General features: G+C 43.7%; 1 protein-coding gene across 1 annotated transcript in view; it reads right to left on the bottom strand.

The window, feature by feature from the left end:
* LOC126184468 (uncharacterized) overlaps positions 1 to 20,908 on the bottom strand; it is an 818,298-nt gene that overhangs the window by 37,111 nt on the left and 760,279 nt on the right. Inside the window, exon 9 of the mRNA XM_049926859.1 lies at positions 3,753 to 3,802. Within this exon, the coding sequence (XP_049782816.1) occupies positions 3,753 to 3,802 (50 nt within the window). The remainder of the gene's footprint in view (positions 1 to 3,752; positions 3,803 to 20,908) is intronic.

Below are 20,908 nucleotides of genomic sequence, written 5' to 3'. Positions count from 1 at the left end.
AGTCTAGAAAACTAAAAGAAATTCTTTAACGGCTACTATTTCGAGTAACGTGATCACTGGAGTACTTAATACTTTATCTTTAAGGTAGTAGCTGGGTTATTGCCTGTTTGTATGCTTGTATGTGGCTCCAGACTTGAAAAAGTTTGTCAGCCTTTCTACTTATCCAGCGAAATTGTGCTGTTTAAAGTAGATGGTGCCAGTACTGTTCCTAAACCTACTACTGGTAAGTAGTTTTCACACCTAAACATTTGTTTAAGTTCTTAGGCTTCTACGGAAGGTGCCATTTTAAATAACATTAATTCTGAGTACTGCACAGCGTCATTGTAAACTATTAAAGCAAATATCCAGAATGAAGAATTATTTTATAAAAAAAATATTGCGTTAGCCGTTCCAAACGAATGCTTGAGGATTTGCGATTAGGCGGGAAATTCTTGGTGAATGAGAGGTCATTACTCCTATCAAAGAGGAACGCCGTCTGAGGTGGGGTCGGAAGAAGGACCAGAAAGTTTCGTTCTGCCGGAAGTTACACAGGAGGATCGGGATTGATCAAAACACTGTCTTATGGCGGCCAATACAATGATCGTAGACATACGTGTGGGAGCATATAGAAACAACAATAAATGACAATAATAGTAATAATAATAATAATAAACAAATAAAAGAGATGGTGTTCGTCCCACTCGCCATTAGACCTCCACAGAACACCGTTACAAGACGCCATTTTGAATGCTATGTATAGCGCTGCCATCTGTCGGAACTTCATGAAACTGTAGGGGCTGAAGCAGGAATATTCCACGATGTCCCACAACAAATTTCGCATTTTTACAACATTTCGCAGTTTTCAAACCGAAACTGGCAATGGAAAAAAAGTACTGCATTGCTTATTGAACGCCCGTCGTAGCAACATCATGATAACGGCTAGCAACAAACTTCAAATTGATACAACGTAGCTAGAAGTAATCCGTTTACATAAGGAAAGATTTGTTAGTGGGTTTCTCATTCAGAAAATAGCATTTCAATACTGACTGTTTATGTGAAGATTGTGTTATGTCTCATGCAAGAAGAAGAAACGTTTACGTAGGAGAGTTCGACAGTGCAGGATCATGGCATATCAAGACTGCAATTCATGGTTTCATGATGTTGCTACTAGCATGGGTCGTGATACCACGACTGCCACGTGAATATACAAGGTGCTAGGGGTACAGGTACAGATATTGTGATCAATGGTACCATAATGCTCGTACATACCCACTTTAGTGTGTTAGTTGCTTTTCCCTGCGTTTAACAGTCTTCACACAACCACATCACAAAATTTACTACCTGATGTTTCCTGCGTGGTCGTAACGGTGCCGCGAAGAGGACTGCACCGGTCAGTATAGACTATCCCTTTTGCGTCCATTCGTACACACTTCAATACCTGACCGCTGCCCAGGGGAAACTAAACATTAATAGTTTGCTTGTAACATGTGTGCCTAGGGGTACTAACCAACATAAAGATGCACTACTCGTAAGAGCTATAATTTTTAGTCTGCAAATAAAGTAAAATATGAAGTAATGTTTTTCAGTACACTGTCCTTGGTCATCAGTAGAAATATCTGCACTTGTACTCCTAATACCCTGTAGAATCGATTGGTTCTAGGTGACCATACTCAACGTTATACTGAATCTTACCTTGAGTCAGTAAAAGTGCTTGTTTGCTGGAAAACAAGTATTCACACAAATAATGTCTGGAGAGCAAAGGACTATTGGAATGGCGACCATTTTTACATTTTCCCTTGACAGTAGCAATGAGAGACGAGTCGACAGTGCTACATGCAATGACATCGCAGGACGCAGGAAAGGCACCATGTCATCTTTCCAGATTAGTACCCGTTCTGACTACAGACTTTGACATAACCATGAGTGGAGACTTCGAGGAGAACTAATGTCTCCAGGCTGCTTCGTCATCGTCATATTGGCCCAGCACCTTGTGTGAAGGTTATGGTAGCCACTAGGTACGCAGCATGATCCCCTCTGGTTCGCATAGCTGTTAATTTGGAAAGCTGGCCTTAAAGTTCTGATATGCTAAGACCAGTGTCCCTACCTTCAAGATCTTCGTGGTGTTATCTTTCAACAAGACAATTCAAGACCACATGTTTCCCGTGCTCTCCTGACCTACGTCGAGACAGCGATTTACGACAGTTGCACTGGCCAGTACATTGTACAGACCTTTCATCCACGAAAACATCGGACGACCAGCACTTCCTCACTCGCCAGCCACTACCATTGACAAACTCTGACACAAGGTTGAAGTAGCATAGAATGATTAGCGGTATCTGTCATCCAAACTCGGAATGAGCAAATGCCCACCTAGGCTAGAATCGATGTTCCGCTTAGAGGTGGCAGCTCTGTTACGCTACACACACTGATTCTCTTACAAAAATGGCTGCGTTGGTTTGTGGCACAGTTTTACCTCTTAGACCAATCCTTTTTTATATAACGTACAAATCATAAGTATATTGATACTGAAAGCTGATGAATCAAACGCAAGCCCTCATAACCTTAAATAGACAAAAATTTTACCTAACAATGGAGATGAATAAATCTCTGTAGTTAAGGAAAGGCGACGTATTTGTTGACAAAAATTTGGAGGTAGCAGTATTGTGTACATTCATAGCTCGGTTCCAGATCTGAAAGTTACACACATTTGTCGTTCCGTAGTTTTGCTGAATATAGCTGTCAGATACAGCCATGAGAGGTGTATAAAGGGAACAATTACATGCATAACACTTACAGAAAGGATAAATCATACACATGCTCAAATATTAAAGCGGGATTCATTAAACAATGATATTCTGGGGGAAGTAGATGGTGAAAGAGCTAGGCAGATAATAAAGGCGAGGACGTGACGAACGCCGCAATTTTCACCTTACCGAATACTAATTTCAATTATCTGCTGTCGTATCTGCCACTAACAGAAAATTATGGAACGTTTTTGGGGATATAGTAATACAGCAGCTGTTTCGTCTAGAAACACAGGCACTGAAAGAAAAGGAGCAATAATACAGATATTGCTTCTTTTTAACTGTGAAATGTCTTGTGGAAAGGGCTTCCGAATCGTAAACTACGAATTGTTTCGAAAATATGTGTAATTATTTTGTGAGCGACAGTACATACATAAATTTAAACCAAGATTTTGAAATTAACTGAACAAAAGAAACGTTTGCTGCGTCAGTTTGTTGCAAGGTTTCAAGATACGAAGTTATGTGATCCCAAACGACATGAAGTATTAGAGGCCCACACTACGTAGTATTTTTAATGAAACTCAAACTAACCTAAGGAAGTTCATCACTCAGGTACGAAAGAAACCTGAAATCTGCCTAACAGTTAGTTGTGAGCTTCATTTCATCTCAAGGAAAGGATATACAGCCTTTAGCCTCGAAATCAAGTGGGAATGTAAAGAATACTCTAAAATGACTTTGTAGATAATGGGTCACTTGAACTGTAACAGTCATGCAAAAGCAAAGAAGCAAAAAGAAAAAAAAGTGGAGCTTACGAAACAGGGAAATCTAAGGCAGTTACATAAATTGGGTAAATATGCAGTGAGCAAAACGCAGAGAAATGAAATACGCAGTTACTGTGTGTTATAGTAAGTACTATACATCATCATGTTATTTATTTAAAACAACAAGAAATACGTAAAAGGAAACATCAATGCATGGCCATAAACATATGACACCAAAATTCCACTTAAAATTTTGAACTCAACTTACTAATCTTAAAAGTGACCATGTGTTCTTTCCTTTTCTGGAGTTCACCCCATCTGGAAATAGACAGAAACATACTTCAAAGAAATTATAAATATTTCTCTGAGTCAACATTATTATCAAAAAGATTTCGAAAAACATTTTAAGAAATTCCAATAGTTGAATTTTGGAGTAAAGGATCTCTAGAAAACATACTGTACTGCAATCAGAAAGTGACTTTTCATTTAGTTCTGATAACGAGGTTTATTGTTTCATGAATCTAGAGCAAAATGTAGAAACAAATATCTATGGTGCAGTATCCTGTCAATTAATTTCTTGGGTCATCCATGTATGTAATGTTTCACAATATGTGGCTTTAGACGAAAGACATGCCATATATGTTTCAAAAGCAAAAACAAAGTCACTGTGTAGAAGTGACAAGAAAGAAATTACTTCGCTGTTTTCATCGCAATCAATGGCCCTATGAGCAAAATCCTCATACCGTGATGAAAGAGATGCTCATGTTTCTAAAGCAAAGGAAGCTGCATTTGCGGAACTTGAAATATAAAACAGACATTTTAAAAAGTTGGGTATGTTTAGCACTCGTCGAATGGAACTCATTTCAAGCAGTGAAACTTAATTTCCTGTCAATAGTTTGTCTACCGCGGAGGTTGTGGCCTTAATTGTACACAACAGAGTTTAGTGCTAACAGATGTGCTATGATCACTGTTCTGTGTTGGTTTTCTGTGTAAAAATCACGAGTAAGTCCTATTGGAAATATACCCATACTTCAATATGTAGCCGAGAGCAAGTAAGTATGTAAATATATCCTCTCAGTTTGAGAGAGAAGGTAAATGCTTTATTTATCAGGTTAGAGAAAATGAAATACCGTTAACGTATTTGCAGTTCAGCGATTTGTATCCAATCTTTGTTAAATTAGAAAGACATATTACCGAAGAAAAAAAATACCTTTATGTAGTTCATAGGCACCTAGCTCTGTGACTGCTTCCAAAAAAGTATTTCTATGCTTAAGGCCAGGAAGCGATTTATCACGTGCAAATATTCTCATATCTATATTTATTTGCTGTGCGATAATCATTGTGCAACAGTTGGCGATAGTCTACAGCGATGATGAGTTAGATAGCCAAACCGATCTCGCTCCAAGCGTTGTTCCTTTTTTCCTCACAATTATAACAATCTGCCACGCAGGACCATAGAACAGATAACGTTTCAGAAAAACGTTACACAAAATCGCACAGCATAACACAAGTTACAGTACGTGGGTAAAGGGAAGCCTCACGAAATGATTATCTGTAAATGACATTTTTCATTTCAGATTCAATATATATGTATCATAATGTTCAATTGAAACTTGAGCCGAAGGACACTTCTTGTGTGAACACGTCTACATTTACACACACACACACACACACACACACACACACACACACGCGCGCGCGCGTACAGAAACGAGCGTGTTTCATAGATTACTGTGGAAAAGGATTCTGAATGGACTCATAACTGCAGGCGCCTAGATCGGTAAAATATATTGTTAATTGAAGTAGAAGTAAAAATTTATTGACATGTTTATAAAGTTTTGAAAACGTGTAGTCATATCACTGAATTGAAATCTACATATAGATGCAATTACTATGAACATAAATATTCCGCCGGCCGATGTGGCCGAGCGGTTCTAGGCGCTTCAGTCTGGAACCGCGTGACCACTACGGTCGCAGGTTCGAGTCCTGCCTCGGGCATGGATGTGTGTGATGTCCTTAGGTTAGTTAGGTTTAAGTAGTTCTAAGTTCTAGGGGACTGATGACCTCAGATGTTAAGTCCCATAGTGCTCAGAGCCATTTGAACCATAAATATTCCTTTGCGGTACATCTGTATAAAATTAAAAAGAAATGATACTATATGTTTCTTTAAATGCCTTACGTGTAATATTTTTAGGATACTCAGTTGTTACATCTATCGATGTATAGAAAATTGTGTGTGACGTAACGACTGTCGTCCAGAAACCTCATTATAGCACGCCTGCACACTGATATAGCGTATCATATTTTGTTACAGCGTACGTACAGTATTTCCTAGACTTTCGAATCATCAACACAGACTGAGATATATTCGTGATGCTTCACGTAACGTGGAAACTCCGAATATTTTATGAATGATCGAAAAACTCGAAATTAATTTTCTCCAAATGATAGTACTCAAGTACAGTACATTGTTCGAGGATGATATTTAAAAACTTTGCTTACAGTTCACTGCACGCCTGCCGAGACATGGAGGAGGAGTGCTCCATTAGCGTCAAGAGCACAGTTTTCGTATTTAGTTCGCGTTTAGTGAGCACAGCAAGGTATTGTTCAATCGCCATCATGTACGATGAGATAAAAAATAGGAAGTCTCACAGATCGATAGAAGGAAACACTGCGCACAAATAACGCCAGTAACACTAATCAGGTCTTGGTAATATGGACTTACGTGCAGAGGGAAATTCGTAGTTACCGTAGCGCGATTGAGGGTCAACCATCGTCTCTTTGCGTTGCATTCACACGCCTTAACCATAACACCACCTCCGCTTTATGACTGCAGCAAAGTGGAAGACACAAACCATACATTTTGTTCAGCGCGTTAACGGGTGAATTTCGGCATCAAAATTACCAAGAAATTTTGTTTTTAAGCACAGAGCTTGTAATATTTAAAGAACTTAACTCGTTGCTAAAGGACGCGAAAAATAGATGTAGGACGCAACAAGTGTAAATCGAAGAAACTTGTCTCATCTTAGAATGATACTTTTATTTGTATTATTCTTTTTTCTTATACTATCAGCATGTGTGTGTGTGTGTGTGTTTTATCAAATGAGTGGTATTTATACGACTTAAAGGATCAGCATGGAAAATTGGATGGTTTTATGACGTTAAACCAGTTTTTTTGTTTCCATATAAGGAAGTCAAATATCTAGGTGTGATATATCACGTCATGGGGAACAATTTCTGTTAGAGGCAAAATGTTCCTTGAAACTTCCCGAGAGGCCCTACGTGTCTTTGTATAGAACTTGCCGGGGATGAGGCGATGGATCTTCACCGAACTATTAGGGTCTGTTAACCTGTTGTACTTCATCTGCTTACTACCTATCCCAACAAATTGACAGAGTGATTTTCAACAAGAAAACCTTAAGAATGAGTGTCTCTAAGCCGAGAAATATATTTTAAAAGCGAATCAGGAACTTCGAGTGTCCTCAGCCTACCCTCTTTCACCCGGACCAGGTAACTGGATTGTAGGCAACATGCGTGGCACACGCACGCCGCAGAGTGCTTAGGCGCCGCAGCCTCTCAGGGGCGTATCCAATAATAAAAGACGCCAAGCGTCGCGATGAAGCGTCAGTGAACATTTTGGCCCTAACAGAATTATTTCCCATGACTTTGTTCCTCTAGACGTTTGATGTAAGAACTTTGAAATGTGTTTGCGATTATAGCGTATTACATGGATGGCTGTGTGGGGTGATTTCAAAGGCCAAGAAATACAGGGTGTTCGGAAATTTCCGTTACAAACATCAAGGACTTGTAGAGGGGAGTGAGTATATAATATTTTGAATAAGAACCCGCTTGAGGTAACGTACTGTTTCCGTTCTACCATGGTTTCAGTTCAGATGCTTAACTCATCCATTTCTGTTTGAAGAACGAATTAGGCGTGAAGCAGTGTACAGTTATTAGGTAACAATTTGAAAGGAAACATAACGAAACATCCATTTATTACTTATTTGTTTGTATTAACAGTTACACATTAGGTGTTCACATTATTCCCCAACAAAAATACCCAACATACTGTACATTCAGAACAGTGCTTGTCCATTACAATAGCTGCTCGATGTGGCGAACACCAACGTCGTTACAGATATTGTACCTACGAAGCATGTTCTATTACACACTTTCCATCCCACCTAGTGTCTCTTCAGTTTCAAGTGGGGAGGTCAGAACTCGTAATAGCAGATCTTCCTCTGTCTCTACAGATGTCTCGTTAATTTAACTTTGCATATGAACCCATAAGAAGTAGTCCGTAGGAGTTAATTCCGGAGACTGTTCCGGCCACGCGGTTGGACCACCTCGGCCGATCCATCTTTTACCACATCATCTGTTGAGATGTTTCCGAACCGCACGTGAGAAGTGAAGTGGTGCACCAACATGCTGAAACCACATTTCCTGACGGACGTTCAACGGCACAGCTTTCAATAGCGGATTTAATATGTTTTGCAAGAGGATCAAGAACGCAGGACCAGTTAGTTTGAGTTGAAGGAGGTATGGACCAATCACGTGACCGTCCAGAACACCTGCTCACGTATTAATACTAAACCGGTGCTGAAATCCCTAAACAAACGTGGCACGAGTGTCTTCGTCCGCCTAGACATGGCTGTTTCGCAAGTTCAGAACACAGTTCTTAGTGAACTAACGTTCATTTTCGAATGGAAGTCGGCGTGGAAACAGAGGTGTGTCGATCCCTAAACAAACGTGGCACGAGTGTCTTCGTCTGCGTAGACATGGCTGTTTCGCAAGTTCAGAACACAGTTCTTCGTGAACTAACGTTCATTTTCGAATGGAACTCGGCGTGGAAACAGGGGTGTGTCTATGCAGCGGTGCAGGAACCTTAGGCAGTAGGGAACAGGTTGTGGAAAATAAGCTGGACCCAAAGCGCGTACCCTTTGTAAGTGGTACAGACGTAATTGTTTCTCACGGAAAACGTCTCAGACGATACTAACGCCCATTGCGCACGCAGTTGTTCGAGTACTCATTGGCGGATTCTCTTCAACGCGAAGCAATACATTTTCATCAAATTCGGGCATGCACGGTTGCAGTGGAACACCACAGTCCTGTCTCCCCTCGGTGAAGGTATGTGTTTCTCGGAGCCACTGCGTAACTTGGGAAAAATGTCAGTGCAATGGCGTGCTCTGTTGCGGGAAACGTGCATGGTACCGCCGACTAGCAGCTCTTCCGTTACCTCGAGCTTCACGATTCACAAGGAGCATGTCTGTGTATTCCAAATACGCGTACCGAACCATGTTTACTGCATCGGAGATGCACAGACATTGAACAGGTTTCGCAGCAAGGCAGACATTAAGTGACATCAGGTGACCGTCTGACATAGTACATGTCATCCTGTCTACCCTACTGCATACCAGGACAAGCAGCTCTGAGAATTTTCTCTTAGCAGACGTGGACGCCTCACACATCTGAACTGAAACCGTTTTAGAACGGAGACGGTACGTTTCCGGACATGGGTTCCTATTCAAGATGATATGTACTCAATCCCCTCTATAAGTCCTAGAAGTTTGTAAATGGAATTTCCGAACACCCTGTACAAAAATCTTTCCTTTTTTTTTGTCCAAGAGCACTGTTGGAACTACTTGTTCCAAAGAGCTTTAAAGGTTTCCCTGTATTAACTTGTATATGAAATAAGACTTTCTATAATTATGTTGTAAACACGTCAGGTTCTCTGTTAATTCCTGTGCGCTTTTTTTACTCTCACAGGAAAACATTGTGATGAGTATGGCAGTCTGAATCAGGGGGAGGTTATTTAGGGTAAGCACGTATTCGTTCATGATCAAACAATAAGAAGAACCAGGTACAGACGTTCACACATTCTGAAAATATCGGTACGATTTTGACGTAGTCGGTCACGTGAAGAAACTAATTCATCACACAGTTAGGTGGATTATGAACGGTCAGTTGAAAGTAACTGGAAGAGTGGCTAGAGGAAACTTAGATGTAGACTGATTCCTTAAAGTCAAAGATAGCGAAGTTGACATCAAATGGACGTAATAACTAAAGAGTGATAAAATTGTCCGTATAAACAATTTGAGTCTATCAGACCCTGACAATCTTGAAAGTTGGACGTTAATATTTCTTTGGAAAGTTGACCAATAATTCCTCTGTGGTGTGCGTACTTAACCTCTGAATCTGAGATGTTAATATCGCGAGCAGTAGCGAGCGAACAGGTGTTGACGGGAGTCGGAAGCGGTCGGACGCAGCCTGCCGTAGAGAGAAACCGCGCGTCATGAGAGGTCGCAGCCTGCCGTGATGGTGCCAGTAGCGCCGGAGGACACTTTGGTATTAACTGAGAATTTTGGTAATTGGTGTCCAAATACTTCTTACGAATAACGTTGAACTCTGACGTTATTATTTATACACTCCTGGAAATGGAAAAAAGAACACATTGACACCGGTGTGTCAGACCCACCATACTTGCTCCGGACACTGCGAGAGGGCTGTACAAGCAATGATCACACGCACGGCACAGCGGACACACCAGGAACCGCGGTGTTGGCCGTCGAATGGCGCTAGCTGCGCAGCATTTGTGCACCGCCGCCGTCAGTGTCAGCCAGTTTGCCGTGGCATACGGAGCTCCATCGCAGTCTTTAACACTGGTAGCATGCCGCGACAGCGTGGACGTGAACCGTATGTGCAGTTGACGGACTTTGAGCGAGGGCGTATAGTGGGCATGCGGGAGGCCGGGTGGACGTACCGCCGAATTGCTCAACACGTGGGGCGTGAGGTCTCCACAGTACATCGATGTTGTCGCCAGTGGTCGGCGGAAGGTGCACGTGCCCGTCGACCTGGGACCGGACCGCAGCTACGCACGGATGCACGCCAAGACCGTAGGATCCTACGCAGTGCCGTAGGGGACCGCACCGCCACTTCCCAGCAAATTAGGGACACTGTTGCTCCTGGGGTATCGGCGAGGACCATTCGCAACCGTCTCCATGAAGCTGGGCTACGGTCCCGCACACCGTTAGGCCGTCTTCCGCTCACGCCCCAACATCGTGCAGCCCGCCTCCAGTGGTGTCGCGACAGGCATGAATGGAGGGACGAATGGAGACGTGTCGTCTTCAGCGATGAGAGTCGCTTCTGCCTTGGTGCCAATGATGGTCGTATGCGTGTTTGGCGCCGTGCAGATGAGCGCCACAATCAGGACTGCATACGACCGAGGCACACAGGGCCAACACCCGGCATCATGGTGTGGGGAGCGATCTCCTACGCTGGCCGTACACCACTGGTGATCGTCGAGGGGACACTGAATAGTGCACGGTACATCCAAACCGTCATCGAACCCATCGTTCTACCATTCCTAGACCGGCAAGGGAACTTGCTGTTCCAACAGGACAATGCACGTCCGCATGTATCCCGTGCCACCCAACGTGCTCTAGAAGGTGTAAGTCAACTACCCTGGCCAGCAAGATCTCCGGATCTGTCCCCCATTGAGCATGTTTGGGACTGGATGAAGCGTCGTCTCACGCGGTCTGCACGTCCAGCACGAACGCTGGTCCAACTGAGGCGCCAGGTGGAAATGGCATGGCAAGCCGTTCCACAGGACTACATCCAGCATCTCTACGATCGTCTCCACGGGAGAATAGCAGCCTGCATTGCTGCGAAAGGTGGATATACACTGTACTAGTGCCGACATTGTGCATGCTCTGTTGCCTGTGTCTATGTGCCTGCGGTTCTGTCAGTGTGATCATGTGATGTATCTGACCCCAGGAATGTGTCAATAAAGTTTCTCCTTCCTGGGACAATGAATTCACGGTGTTCTTATTTCAATTTCCAGGAGTGTATATAACATTTATGTTTTACCAATATATAGCCTACCAAAAGTTATAATTACGCTAGTTAGTGCACTGTATGTGCAGTTCTCTAACATAATGATTTTACATTTTGTAATTTCCTGTAGGAAAAAAATTACACCGATTTTAATTTTGTAAAACGTTGTATGCTGTTATACAGTAGATTTTTATGGTATATGCACGCTAGTCTGCATATTACATTACGTAAGAAAAAAATTTAATGTAAATTACACTCTTGCACCTTGAGATAGGTTTACAACCTATAAGTTATTCTTCCTCCAACTGCTAACATGGACGTGTTGTTTAACATGGAATGCACTTGCTACCAGTGACTTGTATCATTTGATGTATATTTTATTTCTCTAATTGCCATGGAACAATGTACAGTATTACCTGTACTTTGAGGTACGTCAGTTATAAACACACCTTGTATTATTTTATTTATAGCTGTGGGTATTTTTCTACGTAGTCACCTATTTCTTTTATTTTACGGTAACATTAAAATAGACTATGACAGAGCGTGTACCTTTAACGTTCGTTGTACATGCTACTCCTTGTACTAATATGGTAACTTACAACTTTTACTTGTTTCTCTGTTAAATAATATTACATATTAAGCTAGACTATTCAACTGTTGCTTACATATCAGGCATTTTCAAATTTGAAAATAGTAATTCATATTCGATGAAACTAGTTATCACTGTATAAACAACTGCGATCTTGGCAAATTCGTACGAGAAGACGTCAACATGTTCAGCAGGAGTGCCGAACACCATGACGAAGCGTGTAGTTGATTACTGTGATGAACGCCATACGCTACTCTCCCTGCTTGCTTTTGTGCAGTCAAGACTTTCTTCCAAGTTAAGAGCTACCAAATAAAATAATATCACAAAATATTAATAAGTGGATAAATAGTTGCCATGTAGCGTGTATGCGGATATCAGTTTAAACCTGGATTATTAAGGCATCTCCTACAGTATGAAACTACACTTACTCAAAATCTGTACGTCCTTTACAGTCGAAGTAACCGGCGGAACAAGGTTCAAATGGTTCAAATGGCTCTGAGCACTATGGGACTTAACATCTGTGGTCATCAGTCCCATAGAACTTAGAACTACTTAAACCTAACTAACCTAAGGACATCACACACATCCATGCCCGAAGCAGGATTCGAACCTGCGACCGTAGCTGTCTCGCGGTTCCAGACTGAAGCGCCCAGAACCGCACGGCCACACCGGCCGGCAACAACGTTCATCATTTAAGTGTAATGACTTGTGGATTTTGTTGGAATCTATCTTGCCGAAAAGTCACAGAAGCGTTGTACTTTCACCGAATTCTGTTTTGCTACAGTCAAGGCCATTACCATAAAACTATTATTTCGCGGTGACAATGTACTTCTATTGTTGAAACTTAACTAAGGATGAGAAATCAGAGTATACTGAGGTGACAAAAGTCATAGGACAGCCATACGCTCATAAACAGATGGCGGTAGTTCGGACAACACAGTGGCCAAGGGCCTTCGCTTAAAGATCGAGAGCAGCGGCAATTGCGTAGAGTTGCCAGTGCTAACAGACAAGAAACACTGCTTGAAATAACCGCAGAAGCCAACGTGGGACGTACGACGAACGTATACGTTAGGACAGTGAGGTGAAATATGTCGTTAATGGGTTATGGCAGCTGAGTGACTTTGCTAACAGCACAACATGGCCTGCAGCTCCTCTCCTGGGCTGCTGATCATATCTGTTGGAGCCTGGATGACTGTAAAACCGTGGCCTGGTCAGATGAGTCCCGATTTCACTTGGTAAGAGCTGATGGTTGGGATCGAGTGTGGCGCACACCGTACGAAACCATGGACCCAAGTTGTCAACAAGGCACTGTGCAAGCTGATGAGGCTCCATAATGGTGTGGGCTGTATTTACACGTAATGAACTGGGTGTTCTGATCCAACTGAACCGATAATTGATAGAAAGAGTTATGTTTGGCTACTTGGAGATCATTTGCAGCCTTTCATGGACTTGATGATGGAATTTTTATGGATCACAATGCGGCATGCCACCGCGCCACACTTGTTCGCAATTAGTTAGAAGAATATTATGCACAATTCGAGCGAATGATCTGACCACCCAGATAGGCCGACATTAATCCCATCGAACATTTGTGGGACATAATCGAGCGCTCCCTTCATGCACAAAATTCTGCACCAGAAACACTTTCGCAATTATGGACGGCTATAGAGGCAGCATGACTCAATACTTCTGTAGAGGGCTTTCAACGACATGTTGAGTCAATGCCACGTCGAGCTGCTGCATTACGCCGGGCAAAAGAAGGGCCACACGATATTAGGAGGTATCCCATTATTTTTTTCACCTCAGCGTATAGCGACGCAGAGAGGCTCTGTCTCCGGCTGATACTGATCCTCGGCCGGACATGGCTGCTTGTCCTGTTCCAGAGGTTGCCCCTCAGCCTGCAAGATCCAGGCGGTCGCAGAGGGTGGGCTTACTGGTAGTTGGGAGCTCCAACATCAGGGGCGTAATGGGGCCCGTTAGGGATATGGCTGCAAGGGAAGGGAAGAAAACCAATGTGCACTCCGTGTGCATACAAGGGATAGCCATTCCAAATGTTGAAAGGGTCCCTCCGGATGCCATGAAGGGTACAGGGTGCACCCATCTGCAGGTGGTCGCTCATGTCAGCACCAATGATGTGTGTCGCTATGGATCGGATCAAATCCTCTTTGGCTTCCGGCGGCTATGTGATTTGGTGAAGACTGCCAGTCTCGCTAGCGGGATGAAAGCAGAGCTCACCATGTGCAGCATCGTCGACAGGACTCACTGCGGACCTTTGGTACAGAGCCGAGTGGAGGGTCTGAATCAGAGGCTGAGACGGTTCTGCGACCATGTGGGCTGCAGATTCCTTGACTTGCGCCATAGGGTGGTGGGGTTTCGGGTTCCGCTGGATAGGCCAGGAGTCCACTACACACAGCAGGCCGCTACACGGGTAGCAGGGGTTGTGTGGCGTGGACTGGGCGGTTTTTTAGGTTAGATGGCCTCGGGAAACTACAGAAAGGGCAACAGCCTCAAAGTGTGCAGGTCAATGTCAGGACATGCAGGGACAAAGCAGCAATCGGTATTGTAATTGTAAACTGTCGAAGCTGCGTAGGAAAAGTACCGGAACTTCAAGCGCTGATAGAAAGCACCGAAGCTGAAATCGTATAGGTATGGAAAGCTGGCTGAAGCCAGAGATAAATTCTGCCGAAATTTTTATAAAGGCGCAGACGGTGTTTAGGAAGGATTGATTGCATGCAACTGGTGGTGGCGTGTTTGTCGCTGTTAATAGTGGTTTATCCTGTAGTGAAATGGAAGTGGATAGTTCCTGTGAATTATTATGGGTGGAGGTTATACTCAACAACCGAGCTAGGTTAATAATTGGCTCCTTTTACCGACCTCCCGACTCAGCAGCATTAGTGGCAGAACATCTGAGAGAAAATCTGGAATATATTTCACATAAATTTCCTCAGCATGTTATAGTCTTAAATGGAGATTTCAATTTACCAGATATAGACTGGGACATTTAGATGTCCAGGACGGGTGGTAGGGACAGAGCATCGAGTGACATTATACTGAGTGCACTATCCGAAAATTACCTCGGGCAATTAAACAGGGAATCGACTCATGGAGATAATATCTTCGACCTACTGATAACAAACAGATCCGATCTTTTCAACTCTGTAAGCGCAGAACAGGAAATCAGTGAGCATAAGGCCGTTGCAGCATCCCTGAATATGGAAGCAAATAGGAATATAAAAAAAGGGAGGAAGGTTTATCTGTTTAGCAAGAGTAATAGGAGGCAGATTTCAGACTACCTAACAGATAAAAACGAAAATTTCTGTTCCGACACTAACAATGTTGAGTGTTTATGGAGAAAGTTCAAGGCAATCGTAAAATGCGTTTTAGACAGGTACGTGCCGAGTAAAACTGTGAGTGACGGGAAAAACCCACCGTGGCCCAACAACAAAGTTAGGAAACTACAGCGAAAGCAAAGAGAGCTTTATTGCAAATTTAAACACAGCCAAAACCTCTCAGACAAACAGAAGCTAAACGATGTCAAAGTTAGCGTAAGGAGGGCTATGCGTGAAGCGTTCAGTGAATTCGAAAGTAAAATTCTATGTACCGATTAGACAGAACATCCTAGGAAGTTCTGGTCTTACGTTAAATCAGTAAGTGGATCGAAACAGCAAATCCAGACACTCTGGGATGATAATGGCATTGAAACAGAGGATGACACGCGTAAAGATGAAATACTAAACACCTTTTTCCAAAGCTGTTTCACAGAGGAAGGCCGCACTGCAGTTCCTTCTCTAAATCCTCGCACAAACGAAAAAATGGCTGACATCGAATTAAGTGCCCAAGAAATAGAAAAGCAACTGAAATCACTCAACAGAGGAAAGTCCACTGGACCTGACGGGATACCACTTCGATTCTACACAGAGTACACGAAAGAACTTGCCCCGCTTCTAACAGCCGTGCACTGCAAGTATCTAGAGGAACGGAAGGTTCCAAATGATTGGAAAAGAGCACATGTAGTTCCTGTTTTCAAGAAGGGTCGTCGAGCAGGTGCGCAAAACTATAGGCCTATATCTCTGACATCGATCTGTTGTAGAATTTTAGAACATGTTTCTTTTCTCGCGTATCATGTCATTTCTGGAAGCCCAGAATCTGCTCTGTAGGAATCAACACGGATTACGGAAAAAGCGATCGTGTGAGACCCAACTCGCTTTATTTGTTCATGAGACCCAGAAAATATTAGATACAGGCGTCCAGGTAGATGCCATGTCGCTTGACTTCCGGAAGGCGTTCGATACGGTTCCGCACTGTCGCCTGATAAACAAAGTAAGAGCCTACGGAATATCAGACCAGCTGTGTGGCTGGACTGAAGAGTTTTTAGCACACAGAACGCAGCATGTTGTTCTCAGTGGGGAGACGTCTACAAACGTTAAAGTAACCTCTGGCGTGCCACAGGGGAGTGTTATGGGACCATTGCATTTCACAATATACACTCCTGGAAATGGAAAAAAGAACACATTGACACCGGTGTGTCAGACCCACCATACTTGCTCCGGACACTGCGAGAGGGCTGTACAAGCAATGATCACACGCACGGCACAGCGGACACACCAGGAACCGCGGTGTTGGCCGTCGAATGGCGCTAGCTGCGCAGCATTTGTGCACCGCCGCCGTCAGTGGCAGCCAGTTTGCCGTGGCATACGGAGCTCCATCGCAGTCTTTAACACTGGTAGCATGCTGCGACAGCGTGGACGTGAACCGTATGTGCAGTTGACGGACTTTGAGCGAGGGCGTATAGTGGGCATGCGGGAGGCCGGGTGGACGTACCGCCGAATTGCTCAACACGTGGGGCGTGAGGTCTCCACAGTACATCGATGTTGTCGCCAGTGGTCGGCGGAAGGTGCACGTGCCCGTCGACCTGGGACCGGACCGCAGCGACGCACGGATGCACGCCAAGACCGTAGGATCCTACGCAGTGCCGTAGGGGACCGCACCGCCACTTCCCAGCAAATTAGGGACACTGTTGCTCCTGGGGTATCGGCGAGGACCATTCGCAACCGTCTCCATGAAGCTGGGCTACGGTCCCGCACACCGTTAGGCCGTCTTCCGCTCACGCCCCAACATCGTGCAGCCCGCCTCCAGTGGTGTCGCGACAGGCGTGAATGGAGGGACGAATGGAGACGTGTCGTCTTCAGCGATGAGAGTCGCTTCTGCCTTGGTGCCAATGATGGTCGTATGCGTGTTTGGCGCCGTGCAGGTGAGCGCCACAATCAGGTCTGCATACGACCGAGGCACACAGGGCCAACACCCGGCATCATGGTGTGGGGAGCGATCTCCTACACTGGCCGTACACCACTGGTGATCGTCGAGGGGACACTGAATAGTGCACGGTACATCCAAACCGTCATCGAACCCATCGTTCTACCATTCCTAGACCGGCAAGGGAACTTGCTGTTCCAACAGGACAATGCACGTCCGCATGTATCCCGTGCCACCCAACGTGCTCTAGAAGGTGTAAGTCAACTACCCTGGCCAGCAAGATCTCCGGATCTGTCCCCCATTGAGCATGTTTGGGACTGGATGAAGCGTCGTCTCACGCGGTCTGCACGTCCAGCACGAACGCTGGTCCAACTGAGGCGCCAGGTGGAAATGGCATGGCAAGCCGTTCCACAGGACTACATCCAGCATCTCTACGATCGTCTCCATGGGAGAATAGCAGCCTGCATTGCTGCGAAAGGTGGATATACACTGTACTAGTGCCGACATTGTGCATGCTCTGTTGCCTGTGTCTATGTGCCTGTGGTTCTGTCAGTGTGATCATGTGATGTATCTGACCCCAGGAATGTGTCAATAAAGTTTCCCCTTCCTGGGACAATGAATTCACGGGGTTCTTATTTCAATATCCAGGAGTGTATATATAAATGATCTAGAAGACAGTGTCGGAAGTTCCATGCGGCTTTTCGCGGATGATGCAGTAGTATACAGAGAAGTTGCAGCATTAGAAAATTGCAGCGAAATGCAGGAAGATCTGCAAAACATGGTTCAAATGGCTCTGAGCACTATGGGACTTAACATCTGAGGTCATCAGTCCCCTAGAACTTAGAACTACTTAAACCTAACTAACCTAAGAACATCACATACATCCATGACCAAGGCAGGAATCAAACCTGCGACCGTAGCAGTCGCGCGGTTCCAGACTAAAGATCTGCAGCGGATAGGCACTTGGTGCAGGGAGTGGCAACTGACTATTAACATAGAGAAATGTAATGTATTGCGAATACAAAGAAAAAATAATCCTTTATTGTATGATTATATGATAGTGGAACAAACACTGGTGGCAGTTACTTCTGTAAAATATCCGGGAGTATGCGTACAGAACGATTTGAAGTGGAATGATCATATAAAATTAATTGTTGGTAATGCGGGTGCCAGGTTGAGATTCATTGGGAGAGTCCTTTGAAGATGTAGTCCATTAACAAAGGAGTTGGCTTACAAAACACTCGTTCGACCTATACTTGAGTATTGCTCATCAGTGAGGGATCCGTACCAGATCGGATTGACAGAGGAGATAGAGAAGGTCCAAAGAAGAGCGGCGCGTTTCGCCACAGGGTTATTTGGTAAGCGTGATAGCGTTACGGAGATGTTTAGCAAACTCAAGTGGTAGACTCTGCAAGAGAGGCGCTCTGTATCGCGGTGTAGCTTGCTGTCCAGGTTTCGAGAGGGTGCGTATATTGCCTCCCCCTACTTATACCTCCCGAGGAGATCACGAATGTAAAATTAGAGCCGGCCGCGGTGGTCTAGCGGTTCTAGGCGCTCAGTCCGGAGCCGCGCGACTGCTACTGTCGCAGGTTCGAATGCTGCCTCGGGCATGGATTTGTGTGATGTCCTTAGGTTAGTTAGGTTTAAGTAGTTCTAAGTTCTAGGGGACTGATGACCACAGATGTTGAGTCCCATAGTGCTCAGAGGCATTTGAACCATGTTGTAAAATTAGAGATATTCGAGCGCAGACGGAGGCTTTCCGGCTGTCGTTCTTCTCGCGAACCATACGCGACTGGAACAGGAAAGGGAGGTAATGACAGTGGCACGTAAAGTGCCCTCCGCCGCTTTCGGTGTATAAATGTAGATGTAGATGTAGAGCTATATCATGAGGATGAATGAAGAAAGATTAGACGGTAGGATCATTGAGATGGAGCACAAGCTCGGATGGAGTACGAATTGGGAAGGAAATCGACCGTGTTCTTATCAAAACAACCATCACGACATTTACCTTAAGCGATTTGAAAACTTAAATCTGGATGTCGGGACGGGGATTTGAACCACAGTCCTCTGGAATGCAAGGCCATTGTGTTACCGCGGTGCCTCATAGAGCTATAATACCATTAAGGACGGATCGAAATCTCGAATGGAGAACACAGGAAAAAGTCGGTCGTATGATTATCGAAGGTACGAGGTCAGAATTCACCTGAAGAGATGCAAGGAAATCACGGAAAAAACAATTCGGGATAGACGGATAGGACTTGATCTTCGCTCCTCGGAAATAACAAATTCCGTGAATAGATTTTCAGCAGTGTATTTGCATCCCAGAATGTCGGTATGATGCTTTTCCTGGCTTGTATGCAGAGTGGTAAAAATTTCTTAGCCACAAGTGTAAAAATTTGTTAACTTACTCCAAACTGAGAAGCTGTCATAATGTTCTTTCTACGCATAATGGTTAGAGTATCATTATTTCTGAATTACCGTAAACTGAATATCACAACGATTATAGCTGATACATTTTGAAAAAACTATGTCATTAACAGGAAATCGATCCCGGATTTTTGCTTAAGTTCAGAAGTGCAGGAGGAACTGTCCGTGGATGCAAGACTTAATAGTTGATGGGATACATATGTCCCACTATAGTAATATGCAGTTCTGAGCGTTGGGACGTCTGTATCTCATATCTGCCTAGTGCTAGCCGTAGCTGGATGTCTTCGTAACTTGGAGAAAAATACTACGGACCATGGAGGGGATACACAGACGATTGCGAGCGATCAAATGAGGTGGCGTGTGTTTATAGGTGGCACAGTGCTTTTGTTTCGCGAAAATCAGGTCGAATCACCATTTTTTCCATTCCAAGAATGTATGAAGTAACTAACTGTGCTCTCTTATACGTCATAGACATCGTTTTGAAACATTACTACACACCTCAGTAATTCTGGTGGTTTGGGCATAATTTGTACACAGTGGGACATATATGCCCCACAAAACTTCATATAATGTAGGAAACATTGATGTGATTGATGTGAGGTATTTCAAAGCAATCTTCAAATGTTATGTTGAAAAATTGTGTTGGATATTTCATGTTTTTCATTGTCAGGTGAATAAATGTGTTTTGGTACTGATTTGTTGTACTTTACTCCACAACTGCATACCTGATAAGAACATTCGAAAATTAAAAATTTAACTCTGATAATTCAAGGTTCACATGAAAACATGGCTTTAGTTATGTTCGTAGGACTCATGTGTACCACTTCACCGGTTTTAAAAATCGGTCAGCTTAATTTATGGTAGTGAAAGTGTATTATTTATCACAAAGGAAGAAAGTTTTTCAGCTTTCGTTTTCCAAATATACGCATAATATATTTAAACATGAATGGGTTAAGTCACTCCATAACGTGTCGTCTCATGGTCACACTGGTAGGAGGACTGGTGACGAAAAGTAAGGGATCAAGTTCGAGTCCCTTTTCATCATATGGTTTTAACTGTCTTGACGCTGAAGTAAAGTGTTCACTCCGCCCAGAAATGAAATCGTATTCAAGTATATAGGTGTCCAAGAAAAAGTCACATTTAAAATATGGAAATGAAGACAAGCGTAAACGAAGTTAATGACAAAATACGTAACGAAAATGTGTAGCTCAGACACGATATATTCCTGTTCGTACGAAATAGACGCAGATCACGACTGCATAATTAACTGAAAAGATAACCGAAGTTTGAAAGTTTCTTACGAATAGTGAAAAAAAAGAACT

This window comes from Schistocerca cancellata, chromosome 4 (assembly GCF_023864275.1).
Source record: "Schistocerca cancellata isolate TAMUIC-IGC-003103 chromosome 4, iqSchCanc2.1, whole genome shotgun sequence".
Taxonomy (NCBI): Eukaryota; Metazoa; Arthropoda; class Insecta; order Orthoptera; family Acrididae; genus Schistocerca; species Schistocerca cancellata.
This window is presented reverse-complemented; position numbering and strand designations above follow the sequence as displayed.